The sequence below is a fragment of the Mobula hypostoma genome, chromosome X2 (assembly GCF_963921235.1).
Source record: "Mobula hypostoma chromosome X2, sMobHyp1.1, whole genome shotgun sequence".
Classification (NCBI taxonomy): Eukaryota; Metazoa; Chordata; class Chondrichthyes; order Myliobatiformes; family Myliobatidae; genus Mobula; species Mobula hypostoma.
Window position 1 is genome coordinate 6,114,070 of NC_086129.1, and position 18,071 is coordinate 6,132,140.

The 18,071-nt window shown below is 43.6% G+C and overlaps 1 protein-coding gene across 1 annotated transcript; it reads left to right on the top strand.

Annotated features, from left to right (window-relative positions):
* Nucleotides 1-7,052: 7,052 nt before the first annotated feature.
* LOC134340724 (E3 ubiquitin-protein ligase TRIM39-like) lies at nt 7,053-17,669 on the top strand. The gene is made up of 2 exons (XM_063038192.1): nt 7,053-7,057; nt 13,718-17,669. Exons 1-2 carry the CDS (start codon nt 7,053-7,055, stop codon nt 14,634-14,636), a joined length of 924 nt encoding a protein of 307 aa, XP_062894262.1. The 3' UTR covers nt 14,637-17,669.
* Nucleotides 17,670-18,071: the final 402 nt, after the last annotated feature.

Below are 18,071 nucleotides of genomic sequence, written 5' to 3' on the forward strand. Positions count from 1 at the left end.
CACCGCCGGCAACCCATTCCACGCACTCACCACTCTCTGCGAGAAAAAAAACTTACCACTGACATCTCTATAGCCACTTCCGAGCGCCTTAAAACTATGCCCTCTCGTGGTAGCCATTTCAGCCCTGGGGAAAAGCCTTTGACTATCCACACGATCAATGCCGCTCATTATCTTGTAAAGAAGATTTAAAGCTCCTTTAAATTTATCAATTATTTTACTGATATTGTGCTCCCATGTCAGCTTATTATCCATCTACATGCCTGGAAATCTTACCACTGACACATCCTCAAGAGTTCAATAATATAATTTCAAACCACGTGAAGGTCTATTAATCCTGTTTGTAAAGCACATAATTTGTTTTAGCGACTGAAAGCTCAAATCCTCGTCTATCTTCCCACTGTTTGACTTATTAACTGTACATTGCAGCCGATGTACAGTAAAATTGAAATTACTCCCTCTAATCTATAAAACTACATCATTTGCATATAGTGATTTACCCACCAGAGTGCCGATCTCTGAGAAAATATCATTAATCATAATATTAAATAATGAACGGCTACAAGTACAGACTTGTGGGGTCCCATTCTCTACCTCATAGAAACACAAACATAATGTGCCCACCCATACCTGCATCCAAATAGAAAACTGAGGAAAATTATACAATCTTCCCCTTACTCCTAATTTCCATATTTTAATCAAAAGCCCTTCCTTCCATAACATATAATTTCCCCTTTCAGCATCAAAAAATACCGATTTACAACATGTTTATTTAACTGCGCTTTTCTATAATCATCTTCCAAACGTAAAACTGAATCCAATGTCATTTTACCCTTCCAAAATCCACCCTAACGAAACGCTACATCACCGCTCTTTCCAAAATATAACTCAAGCGCTCGATTACCATACATTCCATCAGTTTACATAACTGAGACATGAACGAAATCAGCTCAGCACTAGAAGGATCAAACGGGGATCTGCCAGGATCTGACACTACTGTTGCCATTTCTCTTGAGGGAGGAAGATGCCAAACCTCCAAACAAGATTCAAAAATGTTAATATTTTCACAAGAGAGAATTACATACAATTACATATATCACCATTTCCTGTGGGCACCTGACCTGCATTAATAAAAGTCTTCTTAAACTCATACAAAAACTCTACATCAGTGACACAGCTGACTTCCAACACATCAGGGTATTCACTTAGAAACTTATCCCTACATTGTTTAACTTCTTCACTTAAATTACCTTGTTTACAATTCACAGCAAATGACCCAGTCAGTAACACAACCTTCCCTGTTTCTGTAACAATCATTTTGCCACATTAATCAATACTGGAATATTATGATCCTTACAAATCCCCGCACTTTCTTAATCATTCCCCAAAACATCTCCTGAGTTTAATACCCCTTCCAACCTCAGCGAGTTCAGCGGGTCGCTGCTGTCGGTGGTCTCCGGCCTTGGCGTTCACGAGGACGGGCGTGGTTCCCCTTCGACTCCTCGACGTCTGTGGTGGCTGAGGGAAAATGTACTTGCAGGGAGCGAGCGAGCGACAGGGGAGGCCACATGACTACAACTCCCAGAAGGCCCTCTGATGACAGAAAAGTTGGGGGTGTTGTGGAGAGTCTGGAGAGTTGGCAGAGATTACAGCTGGAAATAGATGGGATGCAGAACTGGTCTGAGAAGTGGCAGATGGAGTTCCACCCAAATAAATGTGAAGTCTTTCATTTCGGCAGGTCAAATTTCAACACAGAATATAAAATTAATGGTAAGACTCTTGGCAGTGCGGAGGATCAGAGAGATCTTGGGGTCAGTGTCCATACGACACTCAAAGCTGCTGCGCAGGTTGGCAGTGTTGTTCAGAAGGCATCTGGCGTGATGGATTCATCAACCGTGGGACTGAGTTCAAGAGCTGTGAGGGATGTTGAAGCTAGATTTCTCCTAACCTGTACATAAGTAATTGCATTCTAACACAGCAGGGACCCCATTTGGAGTACTGCGTCCAATTTTGGTGACCTCACTACAGGAAAAGAGATGACTTCGCGTTTTATCGGAGTTTTTGTTAGATTTCAGAAGGGTAGAATAGTATTGGATTCAGTTGTATGTTTTAAAGATGATATTAGGAAAACACAGTTAAATAAAGATGTTGTAATAGCAGTATTTTTCATATTGGATAGGCAGATGATATCTATGGAAGGACGGACTTCTGATTAACTGTTGGAAATTGGATTGAGGGGGCGATTGTATATTTTTTCTGAGATTTTTTAATTTGGACATCTTGTGCAGGTACTGATGGGCACGTTGTATTCGGGTTTCTATAAGATAAGAGATTGGGACCCTACAACACAATATTTATTATTTCACATGCTGATAAATGATCATCCTGTTGAAGGTGTGTCGGGGGACTGTTGGGAACTTCACAGGAAGACTTTTTTTTTAATTTTGAGCAAATGGATTCTTACCATGCTTGAAGAAATGGGTTTGTTGAATTATCCAAAAAATCGCACAGTTGTGTTCTCGGTAACCCACCTTGTTTCTTTCAATAACTTTAGTTGATTTTAGATACCTGATTTAATGAAGTCTGAAAATACAGTTATGCCTGAGAATCTGTTGGTTCAGTATATATTAAGGACAATTATTGAGGAGCAGAAGGGCCTGTTATGGACAAGTACAGCAAGTAGAGCAGGTAAACGGGATAAAGGGTTTCCAGTCAAGAACAGACCGTGATGTCAGTGGATATATGTACAGTATGTGTCACCATCACAGTTCTCTCACTAAAGATATTTTACTGCTGGATAAAATGCAGTTTCCCATGTTTATAATGGATGTGATGAATTGTACTGATCAGACATCTCGCCCCACTGAGGAAATTAAAATTATTGTGAACGCTTCTGGAAGGCATCTCGGTGTAGCTGGTGTTCTGTGGGAAGCTGTAAATGAAACTCTGATGGGTGGGGTATCTGTATCCCAGTCTACTTGTGAAAGTTCATAATGGGATTAAATATATTGCAATGGAATGCGAGAAGTCAGATTTATAATGATAAAGACTTTAAGAAGTTTATTTCTGATTTGTCATTCAGATTCTCCCAATGTTATATGCATTGAGGAAATCTGGTATTTGCACATGTAAGTGTTTTTTTTTGTGTAGAGTTATTTTGTTAGTGGTCGTGATGGGTTGGTTGTTAGAGGAGTGGTGTTGCCAGTTTTATAAGGGAAGGGGCAGGGTGTAGAGTTGTGAAAGTGAATGGAACGTATGAGTAACTTGTAGAAGAAATATTAGATTCAGCAGGTAGGTGTACAAAAGTGGTTAGTTTTACAAACCTTGTGGAAAACTTGCTATTGATTTGTGAGAAAGTATATGTAGATCTCGCTCACTAAGGGTTGTACGGTGTGGGGATTTTAACGCACATAGTTCACTGTGGGGTTGATTGTGGAATGATGGTAATGGTTGGATTGTCGAAGAGTTTCTCAACTTGTGTGTCTGAATGGGTACGAGATTGAATGCCCACAGTAGTTCTGGAAGGAACTGCTACAGAATGTTGAGGAAGATGTGTATTTTAACAATGAAAAGTTATGTCATGTTATTCAGGAGACTGTGTTGGAAGTGATTCCCATCATAAACGGAATTAATGGGAGAAGTCCTGTACCATAGTGGACTGAGGACCGTGCAGAGGCAATTAGGGAGAGAAATAAGGTGTTTAGGAAAGTGAAGAAGTATCAGTCTCCGAGTGACCTCATTATGTATAAAAGGACACAGGCCGTGGTGAGGAAAGTGGAGAAGATACCGAGAAAGGTTTTCTGGAGGACATATTGTGATAATATTGTACGGAATCGGCAGGTCAGACGTCTCCGGGTAGGGATGATCTATGTTATTGTCTGATCCGACATGTGACTGGCAACTCTCTTGTGATAATATTACAATTTCTGAATTGTATTTGGTGGTTTGGCCATCTTCCTTCCTGATGGAAAATGGTTGTAGTAGTGTCTATTCTGAAACCTGGGAGATCCCCGTCTGATCCTTCTGGTTTTAGGCCTATATCATTAATGTCTCATTTATGTAAACTGATGGAACGTGTGATATTTTAGCATTTGAATTATATTTTGGAAAAGAGAAATGATTGCGCATTTTATCAGAGTTTTTTTTATTGGATTTCAGAAGGGTAGAATGGCTTCGGATTCAGTTTTCTGTTTGAAAGATGATAATAGGAAAACACAGTTAAATAAATATGTTGTAATAGCAGTATTTTTGATATTGGATAGGCAGATAATATTTATGGAAGGACGGACTTTTGATTTCCTTTTGGAAATTAGATTGAGGGGGCGACTGTAAAATATTTTTCTAAGATTTTTGTGACACATCTTGTGCAGGTACTGATGGGCACGTTGTATTCGGGTTTCTATAAGATAGAGATTGGGACCCTACAAGACAATATTTATTATTTCACATTCTGATAAATGATCATCATGTTGAAGGTGTGTTGGGGGACTGTTGGGAATTTCACAGGAAGACTTTTTTTTAAATTTTGAGCAACTGGGTTCTTATCACGCTTGAAATAATGGGTTTGTTGAATTATGCAAAATGTCCCACAGTCGCGTTCTCGATAACCCCACATTGTTTCCTTCAGTGCCTTTAGTTGATTTTAGATACTCGATTTAATTAAGTCTGAGGATTCTGTTATGCCTGAGAATCTGTCGGTTCAGTATATATTAAGGAAAATTATTGAGATAGGTTAACCATTTTGACAGAAGGATCAAAATATAATTTGACTGGGATTGTTTATGTGGCTGTTTTGTGCCTGAATTTTTGGTAACGAGAAAGAAACGACCAACCAGCCATTCATCAGGAGATACAGCAGAACAGGTTGCCGTCATTTCGTCCTTACAGTGGGTGGAGGAAATTTGTCCATGTAAAGTTGTAATATGTTCAGATTCCCTCCCGTTTTCAAGAGTCTTAGAAACATAGAAACATAGAAAATAGGTGCAGGAGTATGCCATTCGGCCCTTCGAGCCTGCACCGCCATTCAGTATGATCATGGCTGATCATCCAACTCAGAACCCAGTACCAGCCTTCCCCCCATACCCCCTGATCCCTTTAGCCACAAGGGCCATATCTAAATCCCTCTTAAATATAGCCAATGAACTGGCCTCAACTGTTTCCTGTGGCAGAGAATTCCACAGATTCACCACTCTCTGTGTGAAGAAGTTTTTCCTCATCTCGGTCGTAAAAGGCTTCCCCTTTATCCTCAAACTGTGACCCCTCGTTCTGGACTTCCCCAACATCGGGAATAAACTTCCTGCATCTAGCCTGTCCGATCCCTTTAGGATTTTATATGTTTCAATAAGATTCCCCCTCAATGTTGTAAATTCCAACGAGTATAAGCCTAGTCGATCCAGTCTTTCATCATATGAAAGTCCTGCCATCCCAGGAATCAATCTGGTGAACCTTCTGGTAAAACAGGTCGTTCTCGCAGCAGGTCAGATTTACTGCTGTAAACTCATCAAATGTTATTTCATATTCAAAGGATGGATTGGGGGCTGTGCACTGATTTGGGGGTGCATGAAGACACGGTGAGCATTCGGGTCCTGGGGAGTTGGTAGACCAGAAGGATCTGGGAACACACGATAAGTTTAACGGAATGGGGGATTCTCAGATTCCTGTAAACAATGGATTCAGTACTGACTATGTCTGCAGTGTGTTTGAATAATGTCTCACAGCTGCTTTCTTTGGAGCAAGATAAAGGTTAAAGTTCGCCCAGATCCACATAAGATGTCTCTGGGCTTTTCACACCTTTTGATTATGACGAAAAGCAGTACCTGATGGAAATTAGACACAACATTCCTTTCTTAATTCAAGCACAAATTTGACGGATTTTCTTATCTTTGTAATTAAGTTGTGGTTCCAGCAAACCAGGTAGGACATTCCTTTCTTTAATTAAGGTGGCTGGAGTGTCTAACAAATTGATTGCACTTTTGTATCAATAGTCCATTAACTTGGCTGGAATATTTATCAAACTGATTGTTCTCTGCATCAATAGTCCATTGACGTGACCGGAATAGTTATCAAACTGCTTGTCCTCTGTATCAATAATCCATTGACTTGACCGGAATGGTTATCAAACTGATTGGTTATTTGTATCGGTGGCCTTATAACTTCTAACAATTCTGACATCGGGCAGTGAACTTGTAGAACAGCAGGGGAGATGTGAAAGGGTCTCTCCCTGATGTCGGGTCCACGTTCACTCGCCGGCTGAGCTCGAAGGAATAAACGTGTGGAAAGATAAGTAACGATCTTTTTTGTGCTGTCGTTATTTAATCCAGCAAAGTTACGTTTACACATCCAGCCCTTCTCCTGCATTAACTGCAGGGCATTCTGTGCTGAGCACAGTCTGATGTTCTTGAGGTCAAAATTGCTGGTCTGAGAGGTTCACATGGATCGCGGTGACCAAAGTAGTTCATCGCACTCTTGATGAACCGACACAAAGTATTGGATTCAGCCCAGTACATCACGGGTGGAGCCCACCCAATCATTGAGCACATCTACTTGAAACGCTGTCGTGGCAAATCAGCATCCATCATCAGAGATGCTCACCACCCAGGCCAGACTCTTTTCTCGGTGCTGCAATCTGGTAGAAGGTACAAGAGCCTCAGGACTCGGACCAGGTTCAGGAACAGTTACTACACCTCAACCATCAGACTCCTGAACGATACAGCATAAATGCACTGACTTGTTCATGCACTGAGTTGCTCCCGAATCCAATTATCGCACTGGGCCAGTCTCAGAATGACATAAATAAGAGGTGTTCTGACTGGGACAGACAATTTCTCAGAGGGTATTTACAGGGTAGGGGCAGGAATGATGTCTCCCCCTGGCTGGGGAGTCTCACAGACTCAAAATCTGCGTCAGCTCAGCAGGACAGAGATGAGGAGAAATTTTCTCACCCAGAGTGCAGTGAATCTTTGGAATTTTCTCCACAAGGTTTCTAAATTCAAAGAGCAAATTTAGGGGCTCTGCGATGCTGAGAACGCTGCAGGAAAGTGTCGCTGAGGTCAAAGATGGGGTATGTTCTGACTGAAAAGCAGACCAGCGTGGGGGGCCGAATGGCAACGCCTGCTTCTGTTTCTTATTTTCTGAAACACGAGTTTACCTTTGCCTCTTGTACTCCCTTGGCCTTCAGCCTATCTGATTGAATGGGGGAGCGGCGAGAGCTACAGAAATCGATCAGCAGCCGCTGCGGTTATTTAATGTCTCGTTATCTCTACTCTGATAATAAAATGTACTTTGAACTTTGAGCTCCAGGGAAACTCCTTTGATCCTGAGAACAAACTGGGACTGACATACACTCTTCCCGGCCGCAGTCCGTCCTCAGACAGACTCACAACAAATCATCGACCACCGTTGTAGGAACATAGAACATAGAATATTACAGCACAGTACAGGCCCTTCGGCCCACAATTTTGTTCCGAACCTTAAACCCTACCTCTCATATAACCTCCACCTTAAATTCTTCCATATATTTGCCTAGCAGGCTCTTAAATTCCACTAGTGTATCTGCCTCCACCACTGACTCAGGCAGTGCATTCCACGCACCAACCACACTCTAGTAAAAAAAACATCTTCTAATATACCCCTTGAACTTCCCACCCCTTACCTTAAAGCCATAGCCTCTTGTACTGACCATTGGTGCCCTGGGGAAGAGGCGATGACTGTCCACTCTATCTATTAGTCTTAATATCTTGTATACCTCTGCCATGTCTCCTCTCATCCTCCTTCTCTCCATGGAGTAAAGCCCAGCTCCCCTAATCTCTGATCATAATGCATACTCTCTAAACCAGGCAGCATCTTGGTAAATCTCTTCTGTACCCTTTCCAGTGCTTCCACATCCTTCCTATAGTGAGGTGACCACAACTGGACACAGTACTCCAAGTGTGGCCTAACCAGAGTTTTATAGAGCTGCAACATTACATCGCGACCCTTAAACTCTATCCCTCGACTTATGAAAACTAACACCCCATAAGCTTTCGTAACTATCCTATCCACTTGTGAGGCAACTTTCTGGGATCTGTGGAGAGGTACCCGCAGATCCCTCTGCTCTCCACATTCCCAAGTATCCTGCCATTTACTTTGTACTCTGCCTTGGAGTTTGTCCTTCCAAAGTGTACCACCTCACACTTCTCCGGGTTGAACTCCATCTGCCACTTCGCAGCCCACTTCTGTATCCTATCAATCTCTCTCTACAATCTTTGACAATCCTCTACACTATCTACAACAACACCAACCTTTGTGTCGTCTGCAAACTTGCCAACCCACCCTTCTACCCCGACATCCAGGTGGTTAATAAAAATCACGAAAACCGGAGGTCCCAGAATGGACCATTGTGGGACACCACGAGTCACAACCCTCCAATCCGAATATACTTCCGTTTACTTTGTAAGAGCTCTCTGCTTGGTTGTGTCGAAGTGCAACACCTCCCTCTTGTTTACATCAAATTCCATATGCTATTTTTCAGCCCATGTTTCCAGCTGGTTCAGATCCTGCTGAAAACGATGATAGACTTCTCCACTGTCCACTACAACCTCAATCTTGGTGGCATTAGCAAATTTTCTGATCCAGTTTATCACATTATCGTCCAGATCGTTGATGTAGATGACAAGCAACAAAGGATCCAGCATGGATCCCTGCGGCACATCACTAGTCACAGACCTTCAGTCAGAGAGGCAACTATCTACTGCCACACTCTGACTTCTCACACAGAGCACATTTGGGAGTGTCGGTGGATTTGGAGTGGTGACGAATCTCAAGGATGTTACATTTATAGATACTTAAATAATAAATTCTGAAGTTTGAACTTTGTTCTTGATTATTTTTAAGGTAGGACAGCTGTTTAGGATCTGTTTGAAATGATTCTTAGTCTGGTATAATCTAATGTGCATTTGGAGGGTGTCAGTGGGTTTGGGGTGCATACCGATTTGTCAGTGCACACAGATTTGGGGGGTGTACATAGTTATGTTTGCGGACACGGATTTGGGGTGCTCACAGATTTGGGATTGTGATGAAACGGACGGTTTTTCGTTTTTGATACATTAACAATAAATACACTTTGAACATTGTTCTTGATATTGGTTTAAGGTGGAGGCAGCTGTTTACTGAACAGTTTAAAATGATTCTTGCTGTGGGGTAATATAATACGTATGTGTGGTGTCAGTGGGTTTAGGAGTGCGCACAGGGTTGGGGAAGTGCACAGACTGAGGGGTGTGTCGGCGAATGTGGGGAATCAGGTGGTGTAGGTCGATTTGAGCTGTGATGAATCTCAACGTTGCTTCATTCACAGATACTTTACTGATATACACAGTTTGAATTTGAACTTTATCCTTGCCAGTTTTGTAAGGTGGAGCGAGCTCTTTTGTGAACTGTTCGACATTGTTCTTGCTCTGGGATAATCTAATTTGCTCGCGGTGGTGTCAGCGGGTTTGGGCTGCACACGGATTTGAGGGTGCAGATAGATTTAGGATTGCACGTTGATTTAGGGATGTCATGGATTTGACGGTGCACACTGACTTGTGGGATGCATTGGGATTTGGGGATGCACATGGATTTGTGACCGTCACAGATCACTGAGTGTGTGCCTTCAGGCTTCTGTACCTCCTAGCTGATGGTAACAGTGAGAAAAGGGCATGCCCTGGGTGCTGGAGGGCCTTAATAATGGACACTGCCTTTCGGAGACATCACTTCCTGAAGATGTCCTGGGTACATTGTAAGTTAGTACGCAAGATGGAGCTGACTAGAATTTACTGCCTTCTGCAGCTTCTTTCGGTCCTGTGCAGTAGCCCCTCCATACCAGACAGTGAGGCAGCCTGTCAGAATGCTCTCCACGGTACAACTATAGAAACATTGTGAGACTGAGCCCAGACGCACCAGTCAGCATTGACATCGGTCAGGATTACATTTTGGGAGAAGTACACACAACATAACCGGCCTGGCAAAGCTCCTCACACACACACAAGAAAGACTGGCAGATTGTAGTCAGAGCCTCAGCAATGTATTCTGTTATTTCCATCAGTAACCTGGAAACTATTCTCTTCAGACACAGTAATTTACTTATTTAAACAACTCAGTCACGTGTCACACATTGTCAGCACACACCAGACATGTGATGACACAGTGTAACATACAAATACTTCAATGTGTACACACCCACTGATATTTACCACAATCAACACACACACACACACACACACACACACACACACAATCAGTGTGGCACACGGTCAAACGGACAGGTACAAATTCACATTTAGGAATGAAATCTGCTGTCCTTACCCAGTCTGTCTGTTCTGAGGCACTGAGCTGCTCTGTGATGTGACGTCACCTCAACAGTTCACAGACAGACTCCAGGGTGAGATTCCTCAGGGGAATGGTCTGGGAAGGCTTTGACAGATGTTGAATCTGTGGCCCACTTCATCCATCTGCAAGACTAGGATGTCTTTTTGAGCATGTCCATTTGTGTGTGTTTGCCCCATATTCCTCTAACCATTTCCTATCTTTGTACTTGTCTAAATTTATTTTAAAATATTTTAATTATACCTGTTTCTACAGCATCTGCTGACAACAAATTCCATCTGCACACCTCCCTCTCTGTGAGAGTTATCCCATGATCCCCCTCATATTAAATCTATGCCCTCTGGTTCTGTAATCCCATGTTCTGGGAAAAAGACTCATCTTTATCTAAGCCTGTTATGAATTTATATACCTCGATAAGGGGTCATCCCTCAACATCCTGCACTCCAGGGAATTAGCGCCAGCTGATCCACTCTGTCCTTTTGAACCATGCCCCCAGTCCGAGTAACATCCTCCTGAAACTTCCTGTCCAGTGTAATGACATCCCATAGTAGGAGAAATAGGCATGCACACAATACCCCAAGTATAGTCTATCATTGACTTCAAAGGCTTTGCTTAAGTTCCTGTGGACAGTGTTGAGTATGCTGATGAATACAGGACTGAATGTGTTATATTTGAATGCTCCAGTATACGGAATAAGGTAGATGATGTTGTAGCACAGGTATTGGAGATTGGCAGGAAAGGAGATCCTGGCTTGAAGCTTAACATCCAAGGATACACCTTGTATTCAAAGACAGGCAGGTAGGCAGAGAGGTTGGGGAGGCTCTGTTGGTAAATATATAAAATCATCGCGGGTAGAGTTGAGGACGTGCAGGGGTAAAAAGACCATGATGAGAATTATATACAGGCCTCCAAATAGGAGTCAGGATATAAAAGAGATACAAATGACACAAGGAAATAGAAAAGGCATGTAAAAAGTGTAAGGTGACTGTTGGAATGGGGATTTCAACATTCAGGTAGATTGGAAATATCATGTTGGTGCTGCATCGCAAAAGTGGGAGTTTGTAAAATGTCCCCGAGATGGCTTTTTTTTAGAACAGCTTTCAGTTGAGCCCAACGGGAGAAAGACAAGTCTGAGTGGCATTTCTATAATGAACAGATATGATGAGGGAGCTTAAGGTAAAAGAGCCTTTAGGATACAGTGATCTTAAAGTGATAGAATTCACCCCCCATTTTGAGGGGAGGTGGAAATAAGGTCAAATGTATCAGTATTAGAGTGGAGTAAAGTTAATTACAGATGCATGAGAGAGGTGCGAACCGAAGTAAATTGGAAAGGGACACGAGCAGGGAAGATAGCAGAACAGCAAAGATGGGACTTTCTGGGGGCAATTCAGAAGGCACAAGTCAGATACATCCAAAAGATGAAGAAGTATTCTCAAGGGAGGATACAAGCAAAAAAAGAGATCATACAATGTAGCAAAAATTAGCATGAAGTTGGAGGCTAGAGAAGGTTTTGATAACCAACAGAAAGCAATTAAAAATGCCATGAGGAGAGGAAAGATGAGATATGAGGAAAAGTTTGCCAACAATACACAGGAGGATACAAAAATGTAAAGAGTAAAAGAGAGGTGTGAGTTGATATTGGACCCCTGGAAAATGACACTGGAGAGGTAGAAATGGGAGACAGAGAGTTACTTGCTTAGTATTTTGTGTCAATCCTCACTGCTGATGATCCTAACTGTATGTCAGAAATGTGAGAGTGACAGGAGACAAAAATGAGTGTTGTTGCTATTACTAAAGTGAAAGTGCATGAGAAGATGAGAGTTCTGAAGGTAAATAAATCACCTGGACCGGATTGACTATACCCAAGTGTTCGAAAACAGGTCGCTGACGAGGATGTAGAGACATTATTAATGAACTTCCAAGAATCACTAGATTCTGGATCATTCAAGATGACTGGAAACTGCAAAGGTCATTTCACTCTTTCGATTGATATATTTAAAGAGGAGCAACACACAAAAAATGCTGGATGTACTCAACAGGCCACAAAGCATCTATGGAAGAGAGTAAACAGTCAACGGTTCAGACTGAAACCCTTTATCAGAACCTGTGTTTCTTAAGGGTCACTGAAATTCTTCCCCTCTCCTAATGAGGGTCTGCGGGTGATGGGGTTGTGGGAAAGGGGACAAAGGAATCCTCATCTCCATCTTTGTCCCCCTCCAGCTTCTCGTTACGTCTACACACACAGTTCACCCACAGGCTTTGCACCCCTCCCCCACCTGGTTCTGGTTCAATCTGCCGTTTATCTCTCCCCTACTGGTTCCCATTATCACCTCCTTTACTGTCTCGAACCTTCACACTCCCCCACTCCACACTTCACACTCACAAATGATTGTTAACATTGAATGAAGGGCCTGTTCCTGTGCTGTACTGTTCTATGTTCTCTGTTCCCTGTTCAGAAGAGTGAGAGGAGATCTCAGGGAAATACAAAATTCTTCCAGGAGTCAACAGGCAGGATACAGGGAGGATGTTTCCCCTGTGTCTGAGGTGTCATGTGACAGGGGTCACTGTCTGTTTGGAATTCTCAGCATGGGGTGGGGGGAGGGGGAGCTGTGGGGTCTCAGTCACTACACTTAAAGTCACAGAGTCATTTGCCGTACAGCATATAAGTGTGCCCTTTGACCCATCTACATTAGGTCAGTCTCCTTCTGTGCCTTGCCTGTTGAAGTGTCTGTCCAAGTGTCTCTTAAACACAGAGGACTGGAGGTTTGTGACCTGCAGAGGTCGGTGCTGGGGCCGCAGTTGTTTGTCATTCAGATTAATGATTTGGATGATAATGTAGGTGACATCGTTAGTAGATTTGTGGGTGACACTAAAATTCATGGCATAGTGGACAGTAAAGAGGGTTATCTAAGTTTACACCAGGCCCTTGATCAACTGTAGAGGTGGGTACAGTCACAATGATTTAAAATACATCTTGGCAGGTACGTGGATAAGAAAGATGAAAAGAAACAATGGGCAAATTGGGAATAATGGGCAAATGGGACTAGCGCATTAAAGCAAGCTGGTTGGCATGAACAAGTTGGGCCGAAGAGCCTCTGTGACCTCTTGTTTAAATCCATTCACCCACCCCATACCCATCTGAATCCTCCCCTTCCCCACACTTGTTTCTGCTGTCTATCTCCCCAATTTATTTCTATTCTTGAGGGAAGACGTTGACCCGAAACACAGACTGTCCATCTCCCTCCACACATGCTGCCGACCCACTGAGTTGATTCAGTATTTCGTGTGTGTTGATCGGGAAAACTCCGGTCTCTGTCCAGCAGGAAAACCCCGGGGAAGATATTGGTTGTCCATCGGCCGTAGTTGGGTAAAACCCAAGGAACAGTTCCTGTCAGCCACCGACTCTGCCTGAGGCCAAGTGTTCTTTCATTGCCAGACCTTCCCCCCGATCCCCAGGGCAAATCTGCCTGAGTCTCCCCTGGTTCCCGGGGCCGCGCTGCTTGAGTCTCCCCCGATCCCCGGGGCCAGGCTGCCGGACTGTCCCCCCGATCCCCGGAGCCGCGCTGCCCGAGTCCCTCCCCGATCCCAGGGGACTCTCTAATTCTCTGCTTCTTCCCCCAGTCTCTGTCACCCTGGATGTGGAAACGGCGGATTCGCGGCTCCAGGTGTCTGGGGATCGGAAGAGTGTGAGATTCACCGGGACCCAGACGAATCTCCCTGACACCGGGAAAAGATTCACTTTCTGTGAATGTGTACTGGGATCGGAGGGATTCACATCGGGGAGACATTACTGGGAGGTGGAGGTGACGGGGAATCGGCGCTGGTGTCTGGGAGTCGCTGCAGAGTCTGTGGAGAGGAAAGGACAGGTCAATCCGAGTCCGGAGACCGGATTCTGGATCATCAAGCGGTATTATGAAGAGATCCAGAATTATGGCGTGGCCAGCCAGAATTATGGCATGGCCAGCCAGAATTATGGCAGGGTCAGCCAGAATTATGGCGTGGCCAGCCAGAATTATGGCGTGGCCAGCCAGAATTATGGCGTGGCCAGCCAGAATTGTGACGTGTTCAGTATTCACACCTCCCCTGAGTCCCGTCTCCCTGCCAGTTCCATCCCTGGGAGGCTGGGAGTTTATCTGAGTTACGAGTCCGGGAAAGTTTCATTTTACAATGCAGAGACCAAGTCCCATATCCACACCTTCACTGGGAATAAATTCACAGAGAAACTTTATCCTTTCTTCCGGACTTGGGATGTAAACCAGTGGCTGAGAATCTGCTCCGGTTCCGCTCCGGGTCTGTAAACGGGTCGGGTCCCGGGACCGGCATCAGGAGTAAAGTCCCTGTAAATATAAATGTGAGGAGAGTGAAATAAACTCGAGATGAGGATTATCGATCCGTTAATTTTAACTCGTTCACCGCATCCGACAACAGAACAGAAACACCGCGGATTCAGCAGCAGCCGTGGGCGGCGGGTCCTGAGCTTCCCCGGGTCTTAAAGTCCAGCCATACAGAGACAGGTTAAATGGGACAAGTGGGGGTGGTGCTGACTGGAAAAAAGGGTGGGGGGGGGGTCAGGGTGAATCTTGGTCAGGCCATAACACAGAGGAACAGAATTAGGCCGTTCAGCCCATCGACTCCGCTCCGGCATTCAATCCTGGCTGATCCCGGATCGCACTCAACACCATACACCTGCCTTCTCACCATGTCCTTTGATGGCCTGATCGATCAGGAAATGATCAACTTCCGCCTTAAATATACCCACAGACTTGGCCTCCACCGCAGTCTGTGATAGAGTATTCCACATGTTCACCATTCTCTTGTTAAAAATATTCCTCCTTGCCGCTGTTCAAAAAAATCTCACATCAATGTTGAGGTTGTGCTTTCCAGTTCTGGATACCCCCACGATAGGAATTATCCTCTCCACATCCACCCTATCTGGCCTTTTCAACACTCGATAGGTTTCAGTGAGATGCCCATGCATTCTTCTAAAACCCAGTGAGTACAGGCCCAAAGCTGCCAAACGCTCCTCGTATGTTAACCCATTCATTCCCAGAATCATCCTCGTGAACCCCCTCTGAGCTCTCTCCAATGACAACAAATCTTTTCTGAGATATGGAACCCAAAATTGTTGACAATACTCCAAGTGCGCCCTGAGTAGTGTCTTAGAAATCCTCAGCATCATCTCCTTGCTGTTATATTCTATTCCATTGCACTTACCATTTTTACCACAGAAACATCCTGTAAATTAACCATCTCGGAGTCTTGCACGAGGACTCCTAAGTCCCTCTGCACCTCTGATGTTTCAATTTTCCCCCATTTAGATAATAGTCTGTTTTGTTGTTCCTTTTACTAAAATGCATTGTCATACATTTCCCAACCCTGTATTCCATCTGCCACCTTTTTGACCTTTCTTCCAATTTGTCTAATTCATGCTGCAATCGCATTGTTTCCTCAGTACTACACTACCTATCTCCCAACCTATCATCATAACATCCCCAAACTCTGCCACAAAGCTATCAATTCCATGACCCAAATCGTTGAAATGTGAAATCAGCTTCCCCAATACTGACTCCTGAAGAACATCACCAGTCACTGGCAGCCAAGCAGAAAAGGCCGCCTTTTATTCCCACTCGCTGCCCCCTACCTGTCAGCCTTTCCTCTACTTTTACCAGTATCTTTACTGTAATGCCATAAGATTTACTCTTGTTTGGCAGCCTCATGTGTAGCACCTTATCAAAATCCAAGTAAGTGATATCCACTGCCTCTCCTTTGTCCACCCTGCTTGTTCCTTCCTTGAATAACTCTAACCGATTTTTCAGGCATGATTTCCCTTCACAGAAACCATGCTAACTTTGACTTCTTTCATCATTGGTCTCCAGGTACCCCAAAACCTCATCCTTAATAATAGACTCCGTTTTCCCAACTACCGAGGTTAGGCTAACTGGCCTATAATTTCCTTTCTTTGTTTCTTCCCTCTTAAAGATCGTAATTTTCAATTTTCCGGTTCTCCAAGAACATGCCAGAATCAAATGATCCTTGAAAGATCGTGACCAATGCATCTGCTATCTCTTCAGCAACCTCTCTCAGGACTCTGGGGTGTAGTCCATCTGGTCCAGGTGACATGTCCACCTTTAAACATTTGAGTTTGTCCAGCACTTTTTCCTTAGTAATAACAATGGCACTCAGTCCTGCTGTGTCTTCCACAGTGAAGGCTGATGGAAAGTATTCATTCAGTTCATCTGCCATTTCTTTGTCCCCCATTTCTACCTCACCAGCTTCATTTTCCAGTGGTCCAATATCAACACTTATCTCCCTTTCACTCTTTATGTAACTGAAAAAAAATAGTGTCCTGTTTTATATTATTAGCTAGTTTGCCCTCATATTTCATTTTTACCAGTCTTATAGCTTCTTCTGTTGTCTTTTTCTGGACTTCAAAACCATCCCAACAATGCAACATCCCACTAACATTTGCTACCTTATGTGCTCTCTCTCAGGACTCTGGGATGTAGTCCATCTGGCTCTGGTGAGTTATCCATCTCAAGACCTTTGAGTGTGCCTGGCGCTATTTCCTAAGTAACAGCAAAGGCATTCACTCCTGCTGTGTCTTCCACAGTGAAGACTGATGCAAAGGGTTCATTAAGTTCATCTGCTATTTCTTTGTCTCCCATTTACTACCAAACCAGCATCATTTTCCAGTGCTCCAATATCATCTCTCATGTCCCGCGCACGCTGAAAAAAAAAATTAGTATCGTGTTTCATATTATTGGCCAGTTTTCCCTCATATTTCATCTAATCCATTCTTATCACTTTTTTAGTTACCTTTTGTTGGATTTGAAAAACTTTCACATCATTGAACTTCCCACTCACTGTTGTTACCTTATATGCCCTTTCCTTAGCTTTCATGCAGTCCTTAACTTCCCTTGTCAGGCACGGTTGCCTACCCCTGTCAGTTGAGAACTTCTTCTGTGGGGCATATCTATCCTCAACCTTGCGAACTATTCCCAGATACTCCAGTCACCTCTGTTCAGCTGTCATCCCAACCAGTGTCCTCCTCCTATTCACCTGGGCAAGCCCTCTCTCATGCCTCTGTAATTCGCTCTATTCAATTGCGAGACTGATACATGTTACTTAGTCTTCTCCCTCTCCTTGCTGTATGAATTCAATTATATTATGGATCACTGGCTCCTAAGGGTTCCTTTACTTTAACCTCCCCAATAAGATCAGGGTAATTACACAACACCTAATCTATGATGGCTTTTCCCTGAGTAAGCCCAAATACAAGCTGTTCAAAAAAGCCGTCCCATGGGATTCAACAAATTCCCTCTCTTGCAATCCATCACTGAGATTTTCCCAATCCTCTTCCATATTGAAGTCCCAATGATACAATTGTGACATTACCCTTATTGCATGCCTTTTCCCGCTCAATACTGTGAGTTCAATTAAACTCACTCCCATAAGTTAGTAATGATTTTACTTGAAAACTACCAACAACCAAAGATTGTACTGAAGACGCATTTGATTTCATTCAGCCTTATCTTCTTCAAGCTGATATAGTATGTGTTTAACTGTTTCATAATGAGAAAACGTACACAACACAGAATTATGTTTTCCAACTGGACACAAGACAGAATTAGGCATAGTCTGGGCAATTCTAAGCCGTGTCAATATAACTCCTTTCCTTCTTGCTTTAACCCCTTTTTCGAAAAACACAACAGGTTTATAAACGCTGCCTGGGC